This window comes from Lissotriton vulgaris, chromosome 7, assembly GCF_964263255.1.
Source record: "Lissotriton vulgaris chromosome 7, aLisVul1.2, whole genome shotgun sequence".
NCBI lineage: Eukaryota > Metazoa > Chordata > Amphibia > Caudata > Salamandridae > Lissotriton > Lissotriton vulgaris.
Genome location: NC_141695.1, coordinates 1,495,361,887 through 1,495,387,642, shown reverse-complemented (window position 1 = coordinate 1,495,387,642; position 25,756 = coordinate 1,495,361,887). Strand labels below are relative to the sequence as shown.

Here is a 25,756-nt window from a genome sequence, read left to right as displayed (position 1 = left end):
GAAGCAGAGACCAAACCTCTCTTTTGACTCCGTGGGCGGGGGGGGGCGGGGCCGGCAGGGAGAGCAGGCTAGCTGGCGGTGATCAGGCCCACGCAGGGACTCCTGGTCCACGGAGTCCCTGCTCGCAGCTCGCAGCCCTGCCGGTTCACTCGCACAAGCCCCACTTCCTGGTCAATTTCAACTCCCACGGCGATCCGCGCTGCGGGACCCGTGAAGCGGGTCCGGCGAGTTTTTGCTGGTGGCAGCCCTGTTACCTGAAGGGCCAAAAGACAAGTTGCTGCTGTCGGTAAGGTCCGTGGCAGTTTGAAGGCAGAGGTGTCTTTGTATAATCCTGGGGATATTTTTAACATTGCATCTTTTTTGGTAGCTGCTGTGAGGCTAAAGAAACAAAGAAACCCAAAGATGTGTTCTCCCTAGGTAAGATTGTAATTTTTACTGTAATTTTATGGGACAAGGGATATGATTTTGTGTTAATAATTAAAATACACAGACAAGATTTCTATACACTTAAATAAAAATACTAAGTCAAAATTATATGTCATATTGTCTATGTTTGTGGTTTTTCTTTTGTACTTTTATGATTTTAATTAATCGAATAAAGTGGATTGACTGACTGACTGACTGACGGATCTATCACCGCTGCATGGGATCTTTTATTTATTCTTGATTGCTGTTACGATCGACCTTCAGTGACGGCATCACTATATAGGCTCTCTACTAGTTTCGGCCATTTTTTGATGTAACCGGCAAGCGGTAATCGCTGTGAGTATTTATACATCGATATCCGACTGGGTATTAGTGTTAACACGAAAAACTTGGTGTTTTTACTCATAGTTTAATTTTTCTTTTTTGCTAGTATTATATTGATTGTTACTTGCAAAGTATATTTTATCGAACTTAATATTTTCTGAACAAATAAGGACACGCTTATTTTTGGGAGAGCTTATATTTATGATTCTCTCCAAACTTACTGATGTTTCTGGCCGCTAAATAAGATAATACATCTATATAATATTTCGGCCATTTTGGGGTGGACTACCGTCTTGCAAACCAACACGTCTCTGCAGCGTAGTCAGTCCTTTCTCGATTTTCATTGCACCGAGTTGGGTGACTGGAAATCTGTATTCGAGTTTGTTCGCACAGCGGTTCCTTATTAGCGGATTCCCGCGTTTCTCAAGTATTTAAACGGCCTATGTGGTAGTTTCCGCGTTTCAAGCCAGTGGGCTGGAGGTCGATACACGGGACGCTGATATTGCAAGTATTTTTGGTAAGTGTTGGCGCTGATTATATATGGAACTGAGGTATGGGGAACCTCTTTCTGCGTGGTTTAGGGAAGATTAGTTTATAATATATACTCCGTTTCATTTAGGTGGTATCCGAGGTACATGAATTACGGAACCATCGTGGCATAGCAGCAGATTCCTGCCTTTGCATCTGTCGTTTTCGAAGCCTTTTTATGTCTACCGTGTGCATTTTGAAGATTTCATAACAATATATAAATGTAAGTACATGGCTAGACACCATTGATATACTATCGTTAATCGAGACACGGTGAACCTAATATTTACTGGCTATTGTGTGGTCTCTTGTTTTTTGTTTTTAGTTTAATCGTATATCTACTTCGGTGCCCAGCAGCTGTACCGCCGAGACTGCTCTGGTTCACCCCACCTTATTGTGACATTAAGCATTAAGCAAGGTGGGTCTGCTTTTCGATACATTTTGTGTAGGGGTGTAGTTTGAGGCGCTAACCTGGCTGATTAGCATACACACCTCTATCCTTATGTTTCTACATAGATTGCAGGTCCTGAGAAGTTTTTTAACTCGCTGGACGAGAGATGGTTTTTTAACATAGGAGGTACCTACCCCTAGCGGTTATGCTTTGATACAAACTTCTGAGGTATGTGAGCATATATTCATTTACAACATATAGTTACCTTCATGATGGTTCTGTTGCTCCCCTCATCGAACTCTTTTCCAGGATGTACATGATCAATCGATATGTTATTCTGTGGGAGGCAGGTTAATACCTATAACTGTCCATCTTCCCAATACCCATATAACTATACCTCTGATGGAGGTTGTTGATTGAAATGGAGAACACATAAATAAGCAATGGTATAAGCAATGATATTAGCGAAAATTTGTTTTCCTGCTTAGAAACAATTGTTGCAAAGAAAGAACTGTTTATAGCTATTAATCAGTTTTGCCTTATGGCCTTTACTTGAAAACTACATCTAGATGGGTCCATTACTATGAAGTATTTGTTCTTATATGTATGTTAAATGTAATTACTGTTTATGCTGTGTTTTTTAAATCATGTCTTTTTAGATGTTTTTCTAAATGTCTTCGTAATCATGTTTTTGTAATACTGTCGAAGGTTACTTGGGAATGTAACAGGGTCATTGTGAGATGTTTTGTACAAAAAAAAAAATTTAAATGACGTATAGAGTGATGTTATTGAGAAAGGTTGGAAATACAAGACTGCTTGTTTTTAAAGAAAATTTTTCTTAATTTCAGAATTGTTGGGAAGACATTTCATGTAATCCTGATGAAGGTGGTTTGCTCATATGATCCACCGAAACGCGTCGCATAAACAAAAAGGAGGATTGTGTTTCAATTAATTAGAAAATAATTCTGACATTTTTGCTCAACTTAATTTTCTGTCTTTACCTCCTTTTTTACTAATAGGAATTAATTGTTTCCTTACTTTTAATGTTCTTCCCCCTCTTTTTAATTATTGTTGAATTATTGTTTTTTTAAACATTGCATTGTATAATAAATTGCCCAGGACATTTCATAATTTCATTTGTGTTTTGCCTCATAAGTACAGTATTTTTTCATGTCTATGTGTTTCTGTTTTAAATTGTCTGTTGAACGTTTGTCACTTTAACAAGGTGTCCCAAAGGGATTTTTTGCTTGACTAAACAGTCCTCTTGGTACCCCATCCCTTTGGTCGTGGAGTAACATGACCAATCCTGTTCCATTATGTTTATGGCAGAGGATACAATGCTGTCCAAAGAATACATTCTGGATGACAGAGTTGTTAACCCATTGTCAACTACAGAGAGAGCTTTCTCTAAATTAATACGATCAATTTCTCGTATTTGTTCTGCAGTTTCCATTTGCGTGACTTTCCATGCTTCATTATAAGCAGCGTAAATACCGGCATATATGAAACGTTTATGACATAGTTCACGAGGTCCTTGTAAGAAGTTTTTTAAATCAACGACATCTTTAAGTAAAGTTAAGTGTTTTATATCTGGGAGTGCGGATTTTTGTAGCCACTCAAGGCACAGTTTTCCTACACTGTAAGGTATTATCCCTGGATGTTGTCTCTGGACATATCTTGGATCTGGCCTAGTTACTGTAAACCCTTGTGTCTTGTTCAGAAATCTATCTTGACAGCTATTTGTGTCTGTGGGCCAGATTAACAATTTTTTCCAATCAGGATTAGTTCTGTTTTGTTGTAAAATGTAGTTTACGTCTACCTCCTCATCTGTAGTTCCATTACTATGAGGTGTGGGTTTAGGTATGGACGGTTTGTTTAAATCGTTTATCTTAGCCATGCCAAGACAAGATGTTTGTTGAACAGTTTCATTTAAAAACATTATTTGTTCTGGGATGATGCAGCTCTAAATAACGCTTCTAAACCTTGCACCTGCCAGCCTTTTGTGCCCCAGACAGTTTTTGTCTCAATGTTGTCTTTCCAAAAGTCAAAACCTAATGTGGACAATCAAGCATAAAAGGCTGCAGAATAAATTTGCTTCGTATTAGTCAACATACTTTTCATGCCTGTCTTATTAACATTTTTAAAAGTGAAAAGGTTCTGAATTTGTGAAATTGAAGCCTGAGAAGTACTGACATTTTTCATAAAATGTTTTAGAGCTACCCTTTGGTGGCGTTGGACAATGTTCCCATTGATTATAAGTTAAAACATTTCTAGGGTTTGCAGATTTGTGCAAATAATGATGACCGAAATGATTAAAACAATACATTTCTTCATAATTTAATGAACCTTCTAAGTATTCATGTTTTGCAAATTTTGGTGGCATTTCGTAGTCTGCCATCATGTTATTAACAGTCTCAAAGTCCCAATCATCAGAAAATGTGCTGGGTGAAACAAAATCACTAAAGGAAACCTTAAATTGGTGTGGAATCTTCAACAGCTCTACAGGACCATAAATGTCATAGTCAGTTCTGTCCCATGCTATACCACCTGGTAGAGGAACGGCTGTGATGTTTACTGATTACAGGTCTCTTTGTTCACAATGAGATGATTTGTGTGGCTTCAGGAGCAAGTTGATGTTCTTACTTGCTGTGTCCATTTTACTATATTTTCCATCTATCAGCTTTCACAAACTTAAAACAAGAATGAGCCACAGTAGGAGAAAAAGTTCACCTAAGACAATCCAAAATTCAACCCATGGTGAAACCAGATATGTATCTGCAAGCTGGTGAAAGAGTTCTGTTACTTGTTCCTTGAACGTTTTATTAGCTGACATTGTTTCTGGTTCACTGGGATCCTCAGAAAATTTATCAAAGTTGATGAAATAGCCAGAGGCAGTTCTGTCAATTGTTGGTATCGCATCCGGATTACTTGAAATCGCTGGAGCTGCTTGATCCCTTGTCATATTAGTATAGTCAGAGGCTATATCATTGTAGACAGGAGTGTCTTGACGAACTGTTATTTGGGTTTCAAGAGGCACAAGTTCCATGGCTGTGTTGCATAGTCCTTCTTTTCTTACTGCAGATTCTTCAAAGGTGATGAGTCTCTCAGTTTGAACCTCTTGGATAGTAGCAAGATTTGGCCATCTGCTACATCTTTGGAGTCCACTGGGCCTACTACTTATTATCGGCCACATGGTGTGGTTTTACCAGGTCAATTGATAATCAATCAATCAATGCATTTATATAGCGCACTACTCACCCAGAGGGTCTCAAGGCGCTAGGGGAGGGGGTCCGCTACTGCTCGAACAGCCAGGTCTTGAGTTGCTTCCTGAAGGCGAGGTGGTCCTGGGTCAGGCGGAGGCGGGTCGGGACGGAGTTCCATGTCTTGGCGGCTAGGTAGGAGAAGGACCGTCCCCCTGTGGTGGCTCTTCGGATGCGGGGGACGGCGGCGAGGGCGTGGCCGGTCGATCAAAGCTGGTGTTTGGGAGCGTAGAAGTTGAGGCGGCTGTTGAGGTATCCTGTGCCTTGGTTGTGTAGGGCTTTGTATGCGTGGGTGAGGAGACGGAAGGTGATTCTCTTGTTGACCGGGAGCATGTGCAGATCTCTCAGGTGTCCGGAGATGTGGCTGCGACGGGGGATGTCCAGGATGAGTCGTGCTGAGGCGTTCTGGACCCGCTGGAGTCTCTTCTGGAGTTTGGCGGTGGTTCCGGAGTAGAGGGAGTTGCCGTAGTCCAGACGGCTGGTGACGAGGGCCTGGGTGACCGTCTTCCTGGTCTCGGTGGGGATCCATCGGAAGATCTTACGTAGCATGCGCAGGATGTTGAAGCACGACGAGGAGACGGCGTTGACTTGTCTGGTCATGGAGAGGGAGGAGTCCAGGATGAAGCCCAGGTTGCGTGCGTGGTCTGTTGGTTTGGGTGCGCTGCCTAGGGCGGGGGGCCACCAGGAGTCGTCCCAGGCGGAGGGTGAGGATCCCAGGATGAGGACTTCCGTCTTGTCCGAGTTCAGTTTCAGGCGGCTGTTCTTCATCCATTCGGCTACCTCTTTCATCCCTTCGTGAAGGTTGGCTCTGGCGGTGGCGGGGTCGTTGGTGAGGGAGAGGATCAGCTGGGTGTCGTCGGCGTAGGAGATGATGTTGAGGTTGTGCTGGCGTGCGATGTCTACGAGGGGGCTCATGTAGACGTTGAAGAGGGTTGGACTGAGCGAGGAGCCTTGAGGAACGCTGCAGATGACTTCGGTGGCTTCAGATCTAAAAACGGGGGGAGGCGGACTCTCTGTGTCCTTCCGGCGAGGAAGGACATGATCCACTCCAGTGCCTTCTCCTGGATTCCGACGTTGCTGAGTCGCTGCACTAGTGTACGGTGGCAGACAGTGTCGAAGGCCGCGGAGAGGTCTAGGAGGATGAGGGCCGCTGTTTCTCCGTTGTCAAGCAGGGCTCGGATGTCATCGGTGGCTGCGATCAGAGTGGTCTTGGTGCTGTGGTTGGCCCAGAAGCCAGACTGCGAGAGGTCGAGGGATCCGTTTGTCTCGAGGAAGGCGGCCAGCTGCTTGTTGACGGTCTTCTTGATGACTTTTGCAGGGAACGGGAGCAGCGAGATGGGGCGGTAGTTCTTGAGGTCGGTGGGGTCGGCTGATGGCTTCTTTAGTAGAGCGCTGAGTTCGGCGTGCTTCCAGCTCTCCGGGAAGGTAGCGGTGTCGAAGGAGGTGTTGATGATGTCCCGCAGGTGGGGTGCGATGACAGCGTCGGCCTTGTTAAAGATGTGGTGAGGGCAGGGGTCGGTCGGAGATCCGGAGTGGATGGAGTTCATCGTGCGGACGGTGTCTTCGGTGCTGATCGGGGTCCAGGCGCGGAGGGTGGTGGTGGGGGGCGGTGGTTCGGTCGTGGCGTGCGTCGGTCGAGTGCTGAAGCTGTTGTTTATGTCCGCGATCTTGTTGTGGAAGTAGGAGGCGAGGGAGTTGCAGAGGTCTTGCGAAGGGGTGATGTCTTTGTTTCCGGCGTTGGGGTTGGAGAGCTCTTTCACGATGTTGAAGAGTTCCTTGCTGTTGTGTGTGTTGTTGTCCAGTCGATCCTTGAATGAAGTTTTCTTGGTGGCGTGGATCAGTTGGTGGTGTTTTCGGGTGGCGAGCTTGAGGGCAGTCATGTTGTCCGGTGTAGGGTCTCTGCGCCAGGTTCTCTCGAGGGCTCGGCAGTTCTTCTTGGAGCTCTTGAGTTCGTCGGTGAACCATGGGGCTTTCTTGCTGCCGGGTCTGCTGGGCGGGGTCCTCAGGGGGCGAGGTTGTCTGCACAGTCGCTGATCCACTTCGTGAGGTTGGTGGCTGCTTGGCTGGGGTTTCTTTGCGCTGGTGGGTGGGTTCTTGCTCAGGGAAGTCGCGAGCTGGTCGGCTGAGATCTTGCTCCAGCTTCTGCATGCAACCTGTTGCTGCTGGTGGTGGATCGTGGTCCTTCTGAAGCTGAAGTGGACGCAGCTGTGGTCCGTCCAGTGGAGTCCGGTGGCGTGGCTGAAGGTGATGTCCTTGCTGGATGAGAAGACGGGGTCGAGTGTGTGTCCGGCGTAGTGGGTGGGGCTGGTCACCAGCTGCTTGAGTCAGAGGTTTGCGAGGTTGTCCAGCAGGGTGGTGGTGTTGTGGTCGTTGTTGTTCTCCAGGTGGAAGTTGAGGTCCCCGAGGAGGATGTAGTCAGCGGAGAGGAGTGCGTGCGGGCTGATGAAGTGGCGATGTCTTCACTGAATTGTGTGCGTGGTCCCGGGGGTCTGTAGATGAGGGTGCCCCTGAGGGTGGTCTTGGGGTTGATGTGGACCTGGAAGTGCAGGTGCTCGGCAGGTGCGAGGGTGTCGTCGGTGTTGGTCGTGATGCGGATGGTCTTCCTGTGGATGATGGCGATGCCTCCTTAGGTCTGGTTGATGCGGTCCTTACAGATGATCTTGTAGCCGTCTGGGATGGCGATGGCGATGTTGGGCGCTGAAGAGGCGTTCATCCAGGTTTCCGTGAGGAAGGCGACGTCTGGTGAAGTTGTGTCGAGCAGGTTCCAGAGCTCGACGGCGTGTCTGTGGACGGAGCGGGTGTTGAGCAGGATGCATTTCAGGTGGCTGCTGCTGTTGCTAGTCTTGGTCTTGGTCGGTGCTGGAGTAGTGCAGGTCCGGATGCAGGTGAACTTGCAGGAGTGGCAGCAGAAGGGTCCGTGGGTGCGTCTCGGGGTGGCTCTGTAGCAGCCCGGGAGTCGGCCGGCGTTGAGTGTGTTGAGTTTAGTGGTGTCGTAGGTCCGGCGGGTGGGCTGGTGTCTGCGAGGGCCAGGGGTCCTGGCACTGGGCGCGGTCCAGGCACGGACGGGCGTAGACGGGCTTACCTTTGGCGCACCTTCGGCGCTCAGTCGGCGCTCCCGCTGTGCGCGTCCGCTGCGCGGTCGCTCTGGGGGCGTCATAAGTAAGGAGCCGGGTGGGCGGGTCAGCTGGGTGGCGGGAGCGGGGCGGCCAATGGGCTGGTGGTGGGCGGGGCCGCAGGGAGGCAGCGGCGGGACCTCTGGACGGCGAGCGGCTGGATCGCGGTACCAGGGTCAAGCGTGGGAGGCGGGGTAGATCCGGGCGGCCCAGCGGCGGCTGGGTCGCTCTATCCTAAGCACAGGCACAGGAGGCAGGAGCGGCAGGCGTGGGAAGCGAAGGGGGTGACCCGGCCTCGTTAAAGGCGCAGCGGTCACTCCCTAGCTGACCCCGTGGTCCCCTTAAGTAAGGAGCCGGGTGGGCGGGTCAGCTGGGTGGGGGGAGCGGGCGGTCAACGGGCTGGTGGTGGGCGGGGCCGCAGGGAGGCAGCGGCGGGACCTCTGGACGGCGGGCGGCTGGATCGCGGTACCAGGGTCAAGCGTGGGAGGCGGGGTAGATCCGGGCGGCCCAGCGGCGGCTGGGTCGCACAAGCACGGAGGCAGGCAGCGGCAGGCAGCAGCAGGCAGCAGCAGGCGAGAGAGCGGGAGGAGAGGTCCGGGCGGCCCAGCGGCGGCTGGGTCGCTCTATCCTAAGCACAGGCACAGGAGGCAGGAGCGGCAGGCGTGGGAAGCGAAGGGGGTGACCCGGCCTCATTAAAGGCGCAGCGGTCACTCCCTAGCTGACCCTGTGGTCCCCTTAAGTAAGGAGCCGGGTCAGCTGGGTGGCGGGAGCGGGGCGGCCAATGGGGTGGTGGTTCGCGGGGCAGCGGCGGGACCTCTGGACGGCGGGCGGCAGGATCGCGATACCAGGGTCAAGCGTGGGAGGCGGGATAGATCCGGGCGGCCCAGCGGCGGCTGGGTCGCACAAGCACGGAGGCAGGCAGCGGCAGGCGAGAGAGCGGGAGGAGAGGTCCGGGCGACCCAGCGGCGGCTGGGTCGCTCTATCCTAAGCACAGGCACAGGAGGCAGGAGCGGCAGGCGTGGGGAGCAAAGGGGGTGACCCGGCCTCCTTAAAGGCGCAGCGGGCACTCCCTAGCTGACTCCGTGGTCCCCTTAAGTAAGGAGCCGGGTGGGCGGGTCAGCTGGGTGGCGGGGCGGCCAATGGGCTGGTGGTGGGCGGGGCCGCAGGGAGGCAGCGGCGGGACCTCTGGACGGCGGGCGGGAGAGCGGGAGGAGAGGTCCGGGCGGCCCAGCGGCGGCTGGGTCGCTCTATCCTAAGCACAGGCACAGGAGGCAGGAGCGGCAGGCGTGGGAAGCGAAGGGGGTGACCCGGCCTCGTTAAAGGCGCAGCGCAGCGATACGGACCTGTTCTTCGTTCTTCCAGCAAGGGATGGCAGTAACACTGTTCTTGATCCGTGGACTGCTAGTACAGGTACTGGTTTTCTGTAAGAAGGCCCAAAATTCCTTCTGATCCGCTATTTTTTCTCTGACCAGATCCCCAATCTTTGGAATCCAGTCAGGTCTTGCTAGGACATGTGGTTTTTCTTCAGTGGTCGTTGGCTTCTGTAATGTGTTGCTTAGACTTCTTCGTGTTTCATTTAAGTCCTGAAAAACAGCCAAACGGTCTTTGATATCAAAGTGTTTTTGTTTTACCACTGAAGTACGACGATCGAGGTCTTTAAAAATCATTCTAGTACCAAAAAGGATTTCATATAGAGTGATTCCACCCAGAAAATTTCTTGGCAGATTATTTAAACTACGTTGGACACTTATTAGATGTTTGACCCACCCGTCACACAAGCCTAATACCCTAGCTGTTATAGATTGCTTTATGTCAAGGTTTTTTCTTTCCACTACAGAATTTCCCTCAGGATGGAATGGACTCGAAAACCGCAATGCACGCCCAAGCTGGCCATGGCCTCCTTGTAAGCTCGAGAGCTAAACGCAGGACCCTGGTCAGAATGTAGCGTGCCGATTGCGTATGTGCCGATAAAGACTCGCACATCTTTTATAACAGTTCAGGCGTCAGCCGAGAGCTGAGGCCACATCCAAATGAATCTTGTCATAATAGTTGTGGGACCGCTTTTGTCCATAGGGACGTCTGAGCGCCGATAGTCTAATGCTATCTAACAGTGGTGTCTGTACTGGGTTGGCTACACTGTAGTCAGGAATCTGGTGGTGTTCTAAGATGTGATCTCTGTAGCAGACATAGCAATTAATTCCAAACTCGTAAATGTGGGCACTCATCCCTGGCCACCAGTACATCTCTTTTAATTCTAGTAGAGATTTTGAGATCCCTTGATGTATCAGACCCTCTCCCATATGTGCTTTTTGAATCAAAGCACCTCTCCTATTCCTGTTTGGAATTACCCTATCCCCCACTCCAGGGATTCGAGCAAAAGGAATGGAGTTTGCATCAATTATGTATGAATATTCGAGTGAATAGTTTAGAGGTAACGCAGCTCCGCTGCCTTTGCTTGTGGCATTGACTGCTAGCATTGTTTCACCGTCTATTTCTGTTTTTGAACGAGTGATTGCAGCTACGGCAGCCGTTTGCACAGCTGTCTTTGCAGCTTCATCAGCCAATGAATTCCCTGCAACATGAATGCCATCACGCTGATGACTCAGTGTATGGATCACGTGAGTCTTCTGTAGTTCTTTCTGTAATTGAACTACTTGTTCCCAAAGCAATTTATGCTTGACTGTGCCACCTTTTGAGTCTTTGAAACTGTTTTGAACCCAGTTCTGCAACTATTCGTTGTAAGATTGAACGCAGTAATACAAATCGTACACTATGAGTGTGGGGAATTCGCGATTGGTATTTTCAAGCGCCATCTTGAATGCCTGTAGTTCAGCTCGCTGAGCTGTACAGTTTCCGAGAGATTGTGTTTTTGTGACCATAGGTCGGAATTTACCATCGCGCCAGCGACCTTTAACAATTGCACACGCAACACTATAAGCATGTTTACCCCCAATTGCGGGCTGTGCTGATCAGTCTGTATAAATTATACATCCGTAATGTTCTAGAGGCAGAGTCTCAGTGGGCAGAGGACTTTCTTGTTCGTATTGTAAAAATTCTTGAGTTTTCAAGTAGGGGTCAAAAACGTATTCAACGTCTGTTGCAGCAAGAGAATTAACCCATTGTATCCATCTTGGATGTAAAGCTTTTGCATTCGGAATGCTCGCTTTTGTCACTGCCTCAATACATTTTCCCTGCGCGAGGGCTCACTCTTTTGCTACTGCAGTTTGAACCGCTGTCAGAATTTTTTCTGTTGAAGTGAATTTCATTTCAGCTTGTGTGTACAAGTGTGATTTATAAGCTATTGGTACCTTTTCACCTTCATTAAAGGTTAGGTATGTGAATCCGCATCTCCCTGGGATGATTCGGATTACGAGGTTGCGTACTTTTACGTGTGTCTGTAAATAAGTTGTTGCTAACATGTCCGTTTGCACTGAATGCAAAATTTCTGTGTTTTTGACTCCAATTAGTTGGTTTGAAATCAGGTTTGATTAGTTCGTAGAGAGGTTTAACCCTTTCTGCGTAATTTAGAATGTAAGTTCTTCTGAAATTCAGGAAGCCGAGAATTGACTGTACGTTTTTCTGTGTTTTTGAAGGTTGGAGCAGCGCACACTTTTCTAAAATGTTTGCTGCCAGACTTTTGCCTTCACTTGAAAGGTTGTATCCTAAGAATAGGACGTTGAAGTGGGCAATTCTTGATTTCAGAACATTTAATTTGTACCCTTCAGAGGTGAAGCCAAGTTTTATGGTGTTCACCCTGTTCAAATGCCTGTCCAAATCAGCGTCTGTAAGATAGATGTTGTCGACATAAGATAATGCCTCATCAACATACGTTTGTAGTAACTCTGTTACTCTGGCTGAAAATCACCCTGGACTATTCTTGAATCCCTGGGGAGACAACAGAAGTGGTGCTGTGTCCCCATAATTGAGAAAGCGGTCAAATACCTGCTTTCTGGTGCAATGTTTTAACAGAAGAAACTGTTAGAAATATCTAATGTGGTTTTATATTTTTTGCGCGCGATGTTATTCATCAGTGCTGCACTGTGTGCATTTTGTACTGCAAAAGTTTTGCAACAAGAGTTTAAATGTCTGTAGTCCAAAACTAGACAATATGTATAGTCTGGTTTGGAGACAGGAAACAAAGGATTATTCATGGACGAGGTGCATGTTTCAATCACCCTTTGGTATTCAAATTAATCTAAGATCTCCCTGACCTGTTTTTTAGCTTCTTGCTTAACTGGATACTGCCTCTGAGAAGTAGATTGATTTTTTTAACTGGATCTTATGGTGAGGCGAGTCCTCATCCCATCCCATATGATTTTTATATAATGCTGGAGCCTGGGCTATAGCCCATTTTCTGGCATAGGTGTATTTTTTATGAATAGGAATATGGTTGGAGAAGGCTGGCATAATTATCTCTTCGCCATGTGGGCACTCCCTGACAAATTCAGATGGCCAGTCTTTTTCAGCCAGAAGGATGTCATAACGCTTTGATAGCTTCTCCAAAAAGAGTGCTTTTATTTTTCTACTTATGTCCCCCTCTATCCGGAGTGTACACTAACCCTGGTATCAGCAGTTTCAACTTGAATGTATTCATTTAGGTCCACGGTCTCCAGATGATCCTTCAGGATCCTGCGAGATATGGTAACTTCTGCTGCACTGTCCAGCATTGTCTGGGCCCACTCCCCGTTCTTGAGTTGTGTTCTTAAGATCCTCGGCATGTCTGATTTTAAGACTTGCTACCTTCTTTTTGGTGAATGGAGTTTTCTTATTTTTTTGGAACGTGTTGATCCTCTTTGGACTTCATGCGTTCTTCCTTGTGTTCTGATTGTCCTCTTCTTTCAGATTTCTGTGAGGAAGTCTGAAAGGTACGAGAGGAACGTGTATCAGTATCTTGATATCTATCAGGTTTTCTCAAATTATCCCTATTTCTGGGTTATATCTCTTTTCAGAGTGCTCCTTTTGAGGAGACCTCCCTCTTGATTGAGAACGCTTCTCTTTAGGAAGAGTCTGTATAGTATTTTCCACTTCTTTTTAGGAGTAGTGAGATTGTTTTTAATAAAAAACTTGTTCAGGATTTTCTGTCAGTTCGGGCTTTACTGGTTTCCCTCCCAAACTATCTCTACCTAGTTCTTCATAGGATTTTTCTATTATTCTGGCAAGTTCATACGGTTGCTTAGTTACGTCAAGTTCTTTAGTTTTTGGAGGATTGCCACTGATGCTGCTTCACCCTTAATATAAGCTAATATTATAGCTGAGACCTGCTTGAAATCCTTCAGTAATTTCATACCAAGATTTAAAGAAGGCTCTGCCCCTAGTCATTTTGAATCTGTTTCAGGACGCATGGTATCACAGCCATGGACAGAACACAATGTGTTTTGTGTAGATTGCAGCAAAGACTGTACCCCAAGTGTCACAGTCCTCCAGATGTGGTGCGATCCCCATTGGTAAACAGATTGTTAGAATCCTGTGTTTCTCATGAGGTGTACTATTGGGAAATACTGCCTCGATCTGAGTAGTTTTTTGAGCTAACCAGAATAGAATTTGTTCCCTTTTTGTGGGTAATTTACCGATGACTGATTGTATGGTCTGTGGTGTAATTTTATTTGTGTTCCCCTGATGAGGGGTTTGTTGTGGAATTCTTATAGCAGGTTGGACTGTTAGAGTCCCCATGACATGTACCAATTTATGTATTTTAATTAATTGTTTTAGCTGAGCTAACAATTCTGGACCTGTCATTTGTTCAATGGCAGGATGTGGTGTATAGCTGGCTAGTACTGGCCATGTTGCTCCTGGTCTACCTAATGGACCGAGCCTGGTAATGTGATGTTGATGTTGTAGGGCACCTTTAAACCAGAGCTGATGCTCTTGGTATGTTAATGGAATTTCAACGTCCTCGAAAGGAGCGTATTCCGCTGGAGGTTGCTCTATCTTGTAGAAGTGGAACACATGTGTTGATGGATTTGCTTCTGGGAAGATAATCCATGAATAGAATACCTCTGTCTGCCGATATTCATGTGCCTCTATGACAAATATAACTCTACCACCTCTTGGTGATAGGCCATTTTCTATAAGCTTTATAGCTATAGTTTTCCTTAAGTTTTCCGGGATGATTATAGCATCCAGGTCATTCAGTTGGAGACCTGTAACGTCTAAACCCGATCGGGCATTATTGCCTGCGGATCTACCGTTCTCTTCGTCGGTATCTGACATTTTGTTGAAAAGTCTTGCAGAGGAAGTTTCAAGGAAACAAAGATAAGGTGCACAATATTTTGGAACACTGTATCCATCAACGTTGAACAAACCCAAAACTAATACATAGGATTTTTCGTTCTACTTCGTTATGGTGGATATTTTATCTTTTAGCCCACTCCAGACGTCTATTGGAGTATTTTACGGGAAAAAAGGGTTCTCTGTGAAAAGCACGACTGAGTTACTCTAGTATCTAGCGTTAAATTAGTGCCTTACCAAACGTTGGGCGCCATGAGTGTAGTTCCTATATTCCCAATAGGCTCTGCGCATTGGAATAATATATCCTATAGATTTGACGTAGGACTTATGTCTACTAGGTCTCTATCGAATATACTAGACTTAATTGTGAGTGCCAGCTAGCTCAGAGATTACTAGAAACTTTCTGGAATAAACAAGAAGGGATTAGTTTCTGACAACCGCATAAACATGACAATTTTGTTTCCCCAAGATAAAACGTATCTTCAGAGTCGTAGAAACAATAGATAGATATTTTACTGAGTCAATCGGGCATGCTTCGTTTCATCAGAGGTACAGAGAAATAGAGACAGGCGTTTTAAATAAGAAGTATTTATTGAACAGTCTTCTTTTTCATGCAGAAGAAATGAACTGCTACAATCGCAAAACTGGCTGTAAAGTATAATGTGTACAGCAAGAAGAGTATTTCAAAATAATACTGTAAAAGCATGGTATGGTTTCTAAGCCATGTAATAGATACATAAATAAATAAAGACTAAAAGTACTCAACTGGTGCTTCTAAAATACACCTACCTCGATGTACCTAAGCTATGTCTAGTACGAGGGAAGAAGCAAGTGTGGTGTAGCATAAGGAAGTATTTTTTTGCCAAGAATCTATTCAAGATTTCTCTTAGGGTCTAATCAGCTCTGTACCTTGGTTTAGAATGAAGGAGGTCTGGTATCTCTCTGTCTCAGGACTCAATTTCCCAACACCCCGCAAGGGGAGCTTGGAAACACTGGAGCTGGATTTCTCGGCAGGAGAAAAGACAGCGTCTCTCTCAGTGCGTCTGCTGGAGGGTCGGTTTCCTTCGGCACTTGCTGCAGCAGGATGCGTCGGGCAAGTAGATAGTCGAACTGCTCCAAACCACTGCGTGTTTGCTTGGCGCAAGTGTGGGCATATTTATACCTTGAAGGTGCTGAGTTTGACATAAAGTTGGACATAATAACGTCATCAAAGAGTCCCAGTTCTATGAAAACTCCATGAGTTCTTGGACAAATCAACATTCAAGCAAGGGTAAGTCCCTAACTGCTGAAGCCGAGTTTTCCAAGAAATCGTTGTGGATTTTCGGAACTAGTGGAAGTAGCCATGCCGTATTTGGACTGCATGAGCTATGTCTAAATATGATTTTGATTTCTATGCCTTTATAAGGACATTGTGATTTATACCTATATAAGGGCATGAATCGGGAAAATTAGCACTAGGGTCCTAACATGCTATACAACAGTCCCTGTATCTGATGCAGAATGGAATAAAATTTGTGGTCTAGGAAAGGAATTGTCTGGCAGCACTTGCTTCAAATTCGCCCATTTTTACGTTATTCATAGCCCAGTATTGGCCGGAGGTGGTTGCTGCCTGCAACAGACACCTAATATTCGCCTTTAAGCCACAGCTAAGGGCTGCATGCTCTGACTTATTCTGAATCTCAAGGAAGGGGCAGCACGCTATAGATTCACACAGTAAGGGCTCATGCTGGCCAAGTGCAGGGATGCTATCCTATGTGTATATGTCTGCTTTTGGAATCAAAATATCGGCGTAGGCTAAGAGGTGCCTGGGAGGAATTGAGGCATATGAAAGAAATCTGAACGAATGAACAACTGGAGGATGACTGTCTGGAGTGGGAGTGCATGTTGAATGGAGTGGCGGAGGCTGTGGATGATGCGCCTGGCACCGCAGGCCTGGATGAGGAGGTCCAGCCCCCTAGATGGGTTGGGTGGGTTGCACATACAATGGGGTGGTAACACATGACTAGACTCATGCAATGCTTACAGCCTGATCTGAATTTGGCCGACGAAGGTGGGTTTGTATACTAATCATTGATTCGTTGGCAGCGGGCTCTGCCACAAGGAGGATTTGGGCTGTTCCTGGCACAGGGTGGAGAGGGGAGGTCGAGGGCTCCAAGAACCAAGATGTCATGACATGATCAACATTCTTGGGGACGGTAAGCTAAAAGAATGTGTAAGAGGACAGTGGTGCCCTGTAATATATGCTCAAAGCTCTATCAGAACTGCAAGTTACGAGTTTTGATTTGTTTTTGCAAATTAACTTTTTTTTTTTTTAAAGGATAGAAGACAGTAGGGTGCCTGTAAGAAATTGGATTATTATTTGGGGTGGGTGACTACCCAACTTAAAGAACAATTACAACTCTTATCAGGGTGCACACTCAAATTCACTAAATAAACTTGTGAACAACCCCCTGGTCACTTTGGTAAAGGCAGACAGGCTTAAATAGGATAAGAACCCCCTGGTCACTTTGGTAAAGGCAGACAGGCTTAAATAGGATAAGGTGTAATGTTTTAAAACACTACTGAAGTTGAAATGCAGCACGATACAAATCCCAAAAACAAATTAGAAACACAGAGTAAACGTTAGTAAACAAACTAACACTAAAAGGACACAAATCCAACAAGGGGAACTGGAGATGTGAATTTTTAAACCTTTTAAGTAAAAATAGCACCAAGAAGCACAAAGTGTCAATGATAGTCAATGGTCGGGGTAGACCAGGACCTAAGCGCAATTTGACACTGATGGAGCGCGAGTCAGATACACCAACCAGGTTCGGACTGGTCGAAGATTTAAGATTTAGCTTTCTGACTTTAGTCCTGTAGGTCCCAATCCACCACAAGCGTACACTTCCAAAGACACCCCCCATCCCCCACTCCTCCCCTTCAGACCTCAGGAGAGGCCCTTAGAAACTCACAGGGTGTCAGGCAGAGACTATACTGTAGAATCCATTCCAGGTCTAGTTGCCACTGGTCAGCTGGGCAATTGCACAAAAAATGTTGTTGTGTCCCTGTAGCTTTAACAGAAGGTCAGTGTGTTTTGACCGTTGGGAGTCCACTTCTTTGTCTTCTGAATAAGAGAGATCCTGTCCAGTCTCAAAGGGCTCTTCCCAGGTCATAGACAGCAGTTTCATTCCAATTCTGATCTTCCTCAGTTTCAGGAGTGTTTTGAAATGGGTGCCTGGTGGTGCCACATTTATTCCAAGCACGAACTATCGGTTGGGAATGACTCGCGGGCAAGCCTTTACTAAACGGTTAAATGTTCCTTGGAACAATTCCATACATTTTGTATATTTACAAGATGGCAGAAATTTGCAGCCACACTAAATGTAGACTGTGAGGGCTGGCAGTGTGTGGGAGTCTACTAAGGCAATCCTACTATTCTCCCACATCGAACACTAACATCTAGTTTGGAGCAGTCACTGTAGTCCCAAAAAACCCAGACACAGAATTCTGGTAGAACAACGCAGGGTTGTCCAGCAACCAGTCAGTAGATACACAAAAATGTGTCTTGCATCCTGTCCTCGTCCCTTGAAGTGCGCCCCAGGTTTTATATGTAAAATCCTAACAGGCCTGTCAAGCAGGATGTAACACCCCAGCAGTATCTGACACTGTAATGTCAATAATGATCGCACTGTGATTGAAGAATGCCTGGTTTGTTGGACAAAGAATCCAGAATGTTCTTAGACTTAATTAGTACTGACTCGTGCCAGAAAATGTTTTGCAGATCATATCTGTCTCTTCTTAAGGGCATAAGAATAACAAGACGTTTACAACTTCACTGAATATAACACATTATTAAATTGGTATGGTACCTCTTAATATAAATTTCATCAAACCGTGGTCTAAAAACGGCATCAGCAGCACCAGCCTTTTTCTGCAAAACAGGGACCAGCGCTGAACTTTCTTGCCCAAGAGGGACAATTAGCACCCTACCGTAAGTCTCTGAAGGCACTGTAGGTTATCACAGAAGAACCTATGTGAGGTGGCCTAGAAACCAAATGTCTCATACTGGCCTGAACAGACTGACATCACGAATTTCCTGTATGCATAAACATCCAGTGATGTTCAGGTGGTGAGACCTGAGGGAGAGGGTAGCGCGGACGAGATAGGAGAATGTTGCTAATGTTCTCATATCTTTGAAAAAATAAAAAACATTGAAACATAAAAATGGCATCAGCCCTGGAATGAATGTGGCCACATACTACTGATAGCAGCAATAGAGGGCTAACAGGAAGACTTACAAATGTTAAGGAAAGGCAATTACCTGGTGAAAGGAGCACATTACAGTGGTTCATTGAGCTTTCATGCACAAGGGCGGACTCAGACTATGAGCTCCATTGCCTGATTCAGCATACCAATTCAAAGAGTTTATAAAGGCCACACCACGCCAAACCTAAGACCCTTAGTTTATTTTTCGGTCCTATCAAAGATGACCTATCCGCTTTTTAAGGGTCTGGCGAACAATAAATGACCATGCTGTGCTTTACTTTTATCTCAGTGTATGATATATATATAAACCGTTGGCAACTTTCAACAAAAGCTTCTCTTTTAAAAGTACGGGAGAAATACGTGGGCAGCAAAGTTAGAACTGTTTCCCTTTATCCTCTCATTCATTGACAATTATCTACTGTTCTTTTAACAGGGCTTTCAAAAATCTAATGATTTCGATGGTGTTTTAAGTAGGGACCTGTAAGCACATACACAACACTGCATACCTAAATAAAGGATGACTCCTTCTGAATGACTAAAACCTTGGTCACAAAGTACGACAATATCATAACTTAACCCAAACTTCATTACTACCACCATAATATATGTGATCTTCTTTTTAATCTCTAAATATGTGTTTTACTACTTGTATGTGATACTGCTATCATGTACTCATTGTGCACGAAAGGATGACGCTGGACGTGTTTCAGGGGTCTGATGGAAATTGGCCTGTTATGTTAAAATTATTTGTAGAGCGCACGTACACTGGTTAGTTTCTTGGCGCTATATATAGGAGTAGCCTGGGTCCTGGTGAATTATTAATTTGCTTGAATGAACAGCGATGTCTTAAGGAGTCTTCTGAATTTCAGGAGGTCTGTACAGGATCGGATATCAAGGGGTAAGGCGTTCCAGAAGTAGGGGGCCAGCACTGCAAATCTGCTGCTGTCTAACCACTTTGATTTGTAGGATGATGTGACCAGAAGGTTCATGTGGGCTGAGAGCAAATTGCGGGTGGGTATGGGTCTCTGAATAAAATTGGAGGCAAATTTAGGGCAGGTGCTATACAAGGATTTGAAAATGAGGCACCCGATTTTGAAGGCACATGGTTGTGATATGGGGAGCCAATGCAGCTTCCTCATTACAGGGGAAGCATGTTGCCATCTGGGCAGATGAAGAATCAGTCTTGCAGCCTGGTTCTGCACAAGTTGTAGTCTTTTGACTAAATATAGCGGCAGACCGAAGTTACAGTGAGTTGGCGTAGTCTATGTGAGAGATGACCAGTACTAGAACTGCCAGCACCAATGCTTCTCTAGTATGAAATCTGCTTATTTTTCTGATCTTCCACAGCTGAAAGAAACAGGTAGAGACTACTGTTCCGATCTGGGACTTCATGGATAGTTTACAATTAATTGTGACCCCTAGGCTCTTAGCTGAGGAGGATGGGGTTGGGGGAGAGCCCAGCTCAGCATGAACTAATGTAGCACGTTCCAGAAACTCAAGAATGCCCGCCTTCCTCGAGCAACATGTAATATCCTAGGGCATATGAGGAGAGGTGATGGAGATGATCTCGGGCAGCAGAATTTGTCGATTTGGCATGCCACTTGCATTTGCAGACATCAAAGTGCAGAACTCTGCGAAGCTTTATTAGGGTCAATGATAACACTTGCATTTGGCTCTGTAAATCACACCGACCACTAAAAGACAAGTCAGCAGGAGTAACATGAATAAAGAATATACTTGTCTCAGCGTCCGAGCAGCTAGGAACTGCACAAACCTCAGTCTCAAGAGTCAAATGCATCAGAAGATCTGCGCGTTGGGAATTTGTATAGTAAGTCAATGGAAACAGATATGTTGTCGACTGCGATACCCATTACATCTCAAATAGTCATGCAAAAAGTGCTCGAGTACTTCAGTAACAGCAATTCTGTATATTAGCACTGGTCAAACAAACGATATAAACGGATACTGGGATATTTCCGTTTCGGTATCTGGAGAGAGAAATTTAAGACTTGTCATTTTAATTCGAAAAAAGATTTCCCAAAGTTCCATGATGGGCTTTTCCTCCACTCAGAACAGAACTAGAACTTTTCTCAGAATCGGATTATCAGAAAAAACTGTTGAAATCGTCATCATTCTTTCAACTATACCTTTCAATTACAGATGGAAGTATTTAATGCTGTGAAATAAATATTTACCCATTTATTATATTTCAATGGTCCAGTGAATCCCATTGCTTCTATTATTTTAGTAAACGCTCCAACTTCCTCTTCTGATGGTTGTAGATTGCCCTTTGCAGTACACACCTAGACAGGAGAACAAAAACACTTATACTATATATAGCCTGAAAATGGAAATACATCTTCATGTTTTAGCTAACAACATAGAGCACACAACCGTGTACACAAGTCTGTTAAAAGGTTAAGGTGTCCCACAATAATCACTCATTGCTCATGATCTACAGTTACTAAACTACCTAACCTGCTTTCAGCCGCCTAGTGGCCCATGTCATGTTTGATACCTTCAATCCTGACCTTAATGTACGTCAATAGTATTCTGCATGGCAAACAAATAACATCCTCAAGGTTAACAGTGTATAACGAGGGGCAGGACGGGAACAGCAGTGTCTATGTTTTACAAAGACAACAGCATAAGAAGCAAGGTGCAGGTGATGAATGAGAGAATGCAGACATTATTTTGATATATTATGCGGGGAATCTGGAGGAAGACTTGCACGTCTGAATCTTTTCCAAACCAGAGACATCTTTATCAGCTTTTTGGTATAATTTACAAGTGTTATTTACAAATCTATCACATTTAAGTTGGCTTTATGCACGACAAAGTCTACTTGTCAGGTGAGTTTACTAGCTTTGAGAATATGGACGAAGACACTTTTCTAAAGTGGTTGTGTACATTACAAGCATCGAAAATAACTTAATAATTTCGCTTCTGGAAAAACTTTAACGAATTATTAAAATGGCCGAAAACGAGAGTAGAGATAAAGATAGAAGGGGCAAGTAAATGGGAGACAGAAAAAGAGGTCTGTGGTATAAGAAAACAGAGTGAATGAAACAAGCCAGTAAATTATCTTTTTATTAGAATTTGTAACCACAAAAACATAACTGTTTCATGACCAGGACTAGTAAGCAGCAAAAAAGGGTTCACCTTCGAAGAGTTGTGTAGTGTACGCAATGGCTGCATTAGTAAGAGACGACTTTGTGTAAACCCGCAGCACAATATCTTTTGTTGAGAAATGCATTTCAGGAGAACCTAGAAAGGGACGACAAAAACAGTTTTACAGTCAAATACTATCATATACTCATGTATGTGGTAATTATTTTCTGTCACAATAGTGGCAATGAACCCAGTGAGTATACACTGTTGGACTAGCTTTGCTCTTTAAGATCTACGCATGTATCAAGGCCTGAAGGCCAATAAGGTTGTTAAAAACACGAGTACTGGTACAAAAATGATAATGCATCTCAAGGCTAATTGGCTTGAAAAATATAAAAACAAAGAAAATAGTAGAAATACAAGATGTCATATGAAGCACACCAAATAAACTGTTATACACCCACCTAAAAATAATGCGCATAACGGATCAGGGGCAGAATGGGACTTCTGGTATACTCTTTCACCATACATAATTAGTTTCATCTAGATTCACCGACCATAAAGTGGATACAATATTAGATAGTTTATTTTAGAGGAAATTACGTATTTTTTTGGTTGAAATACTCAGTTTGTAACAGAAAAGCCAAAATATTTCCACACTGCCAGTGCAAGCACATAAAGTACAATAGAAAACAAATCCCATTAAAACAGAAACAGTTCAGGCAAATCCGTGACACGATTTCACTGCTAATAATATGCTTTTCTAAAACATGTCTCAGTTTGCTCCCGAATGATGCAAAGGATAGTTAAGGGGAATAATCCATGTCTGTCTTGGTTGACATTCCTGCGCAAGTTCATTGACTTTTCTTCGTCACATATATTGCAGTCAGGGTGTCTCAGGGATGTGGGGGAGATTAATGAGGTGGGGACTCTTTTCTTAGTTTTTTCCTACTTAATATGATTCAATGTTTCTTGACTTCTCAAAATCAATGCACTCTCAAACAAAGAATCGTACCCCTCCCATATTTCTCCGAAACGTGCTGGGACCTATTCTAGTATTGTGGTAGGGGATAGTTAATTCCAAGACCAGCAGTACTTACCGGTTCTGAGAATTTGGGTTGTTGGTTGAGGGGTGGCGTGAGCCCTTCTCAAGCAACAGCCATAATCCTTGTCAGGGCGAACCACAATAGTCACTTTGCTTAATCCTCTAGTAGCTTGACACAAAGGTTGTTAGGATTAATTTATAGACAATGTGTAAAGAATTTATGCAAAAAAAACACACCCAACTCCACCCCACCCTACCGCACCCCAAAAGATTCCACACCAATTTAGTAAAAAAACAAAAAATCAATGAATAGAACCGGAGATATGCAGTTTTAAAAATTGTAGGTAACTAGCAAATAAAAGCGCAAAACACCACTCGCAGTTATCTGGCTGTGCAAGACCAAGTGAAAGACACAAGTTCAGGTCAACTGCGATTAGAGCATGGGCCGGATACAGGGACCAGCTTAGTCAAGCTGAAAGAGGTGCATTCTCAAAGTCTAGTGCAAAGAGTCCAAGGGCCCGATGTAGGTAATTCTAATTTACCACTTCTAAAATACCGAAACATACCGATTCGATATTTAAGAAGTGGTAAATTAGAAGGGGGGAAATGTAGGTATTTCAGATTCTGTAAATACCGAATCGTTAAGATTCGGTATTTACCGATTCTGTAAATACCGAATCGGTAAAGCCCATTGATTCCTATGGCCATTGCAGCCCATACGAATCAATGGTCATTACCGAATCGGTATTTACCGATTCGGTAAATACCGATTTTTGCAAGGGTGCAGGGGGTGTCACTTTGACACCGTCTAGCACCCCAATTCCGGACTTGTGTGCCATGTGGCACACAGACATGCCCTAAGGGCATGTCTGTGTGTCACATTGCACAGGTGTGCATGCACAGATGTGCATGCACACCTGGATTCGGTATTTTACCACCCAATTGGATTGGGTGGTAAAATACCGATTCGGTAAGGCCTGTGGGACTCAGTAGAGTCCTACCTACATCTCCAATTTACCGAATCGGTAAAAATAACGATTCGGTATTTTACCGATTCAATAAATTTACCGATTTGGTAAATTTACCGAATCGGTACAATAGGCCACCTACATCTAGAATTCGCCATTTACCGGTCAGTAACGGCCGAATCGGCCGTTACCGGTCGGTAAATGTCGACCTACATCGGGCCCCAAATGTCCATTCTCTCTGTTTTAACAAAAAAATCATCAAAAATAATATGAAAAAGGATAAATGAGTGAATTGGATAAAATGGATTGTAAAACATAAAATAAAAAGAATCATCTTTGTATCAACGAATTTGTTTTTGTACGGTCTTCAAAAAAATCAAAAAAACAAAAGAGAACATTGACCCATCTATGGGGGAGAATATATGTATTTGAAAAGGAGGAACACTTGCTCAAAAACCTTCTACACATCCTTTACTTCTGAGGCTGGACAGGTCCAGAGCCTCGAGCATAACCCCTCCAAAACATAAGGCATTCATATCCAGACCCAGGATCTCTGGACCACGTTTCTCCTTCATAAATCCTTTTACCGGTCCCCCCTGGGGCTAAATCGGCTGCTTTTACTTCCAATCTAGCCCTTGGGACGGTTGAAACCCACTAGAAGCCAGGGATTTATATTTTAATAATTACGGGGAGAGATCCCTTTGGGGGGAGAAGCCACGAGACCACCAGGGAATTTTTTTGTATGTAGTGAAAAATTTTGGGGGGAGTGGCCCCTTGGGCAAGGGTCACTCCCTTTTTGGGGGTGAATGTTTTGGCCATTTCGGCCTTATATTTGTAGGTACATCTGGAAGCCACTAGACCGGCAGGGATTTTTTTTGTATTTGGTGCAAAAATGTTTGCGGGGAGGCCCTTGGGCAAGGGTTGCTCCCCTTTTGTGGGTGAATATTTTGGCTGTTTCAGCCCCCATTGCGGCAGACAGGCCTTGTATTTTTAAGCCCGCGGGGGGGGGTTGGGGGGGCAGAAGCCAATAGACCACCAGGGTAAGTTTGTGTGTTAAATGTGGTTCGGATGATGACCTACGTGTTTTGCCATTATTTATCATCGTAACCTTTTTTTACCCTTTTCATTTTAGTGCAAAGCTTTTGTTTTACTTTGGAGTAACTTTTGCATGCCGTTTAGGAACTGGTAGGGCTGCAGTTTGTGTAGTCGCAAGCGTTTGGTAAGGAAACTTCTTTTTTTTTTTTAAATGTCTTTATTCAAAATTTCCCCCCCCCCTTTTTTCTGTTACAACCAAAACATTTTTATCGTTACAAAAAGTTTTAAATCAGGTACAGATTTGAGTTATAAGAAGTTATACAGATGCAAATACTCAAAATAAGAATGAATAGAATATATCATACATCATACATTACAATCTTATAGTCCGTACAAATTTCGCAAATCATACCAAAAGAAGCAAAGAAAGCATACTTTTATATCTTTCCACTCTTCCATTGATCGATGGGGAGCCATATCCTGCCCCCCAGGGCTCTAGCCTTTCTGCCTTTTCTATCATATATTGCCTTCTCTAAATTATACGTAGATAGTAATCTTGCCATCCAGATCTGAAATGACGGTGCTAATTTCTCTTTCCAAGCTTTTGCAACAATTATCCTGAATACTGCTGTAACCATGAATAACATTTCTGGATGGATGATATTGTCTCCTGAACTTATGCCCAATATTATCAATTCGTCAGTTAGTTTAGTTTTTATTCCCAACAACTTTTCCAAAAACTCTTCTATTGCCAATTTTAAGGTGTATAATTGCGGGCATTGTGCAAACATGTGTGTAATATTAGCACCTGTTGAATTTCAACGCAGGCATGTTATTCCAGTGGATCCCCCCCATTGGGCAATTCTAGCAGGTGTGTAATATAGTGAGTATACTGTTTTATAATGTTGAGTTTGAAGTGTGGCTGAACGCAAAATGGTTCGTACAAGGTCTAAGGAGGCTTGTAAATCTTCCGGACGAGCTCTTACTTGTTCACTCCATTTATTACTATATTTCTCTCTGTCGTCTGTTTTGTAGACCTGTAGCTCTGCATACAACTGCCTAATTGAGCACAAAAGGCT

At 44.6% G+C, this 25,756-nt stretch overlaps 1 protein-coding gene across 1 annotated transcript in view; it reads right to left on the bottom strand.

Annotated features, from left to right (window-relative positions):
- UQCC1 (ubiquinol-cytochrome c reductase complex assembly factor 1) overlaps window positions 1–25,756 on the bottom strand; it is a 537,036-nt gene that overhangs the window by 440,741 nt on the left and 70,539 nt on the right. The window contains exons 3-4 of the mRNA XM_086932310.1: window positions 21,681–21,785; window positions 20,714–20,821 (exon numbers count right to left, since the gene is read on the bottom strand). Coding sequence (XP_086788436.1) covers window positions 20,714–20,821; window positions 21,681–21,785 — 213 coding nt within the window. The remainder of the gene's footprint in view (window positions 1–20,713; window positions 20,822–21,680; window positions 21,786–25,756) is intronic.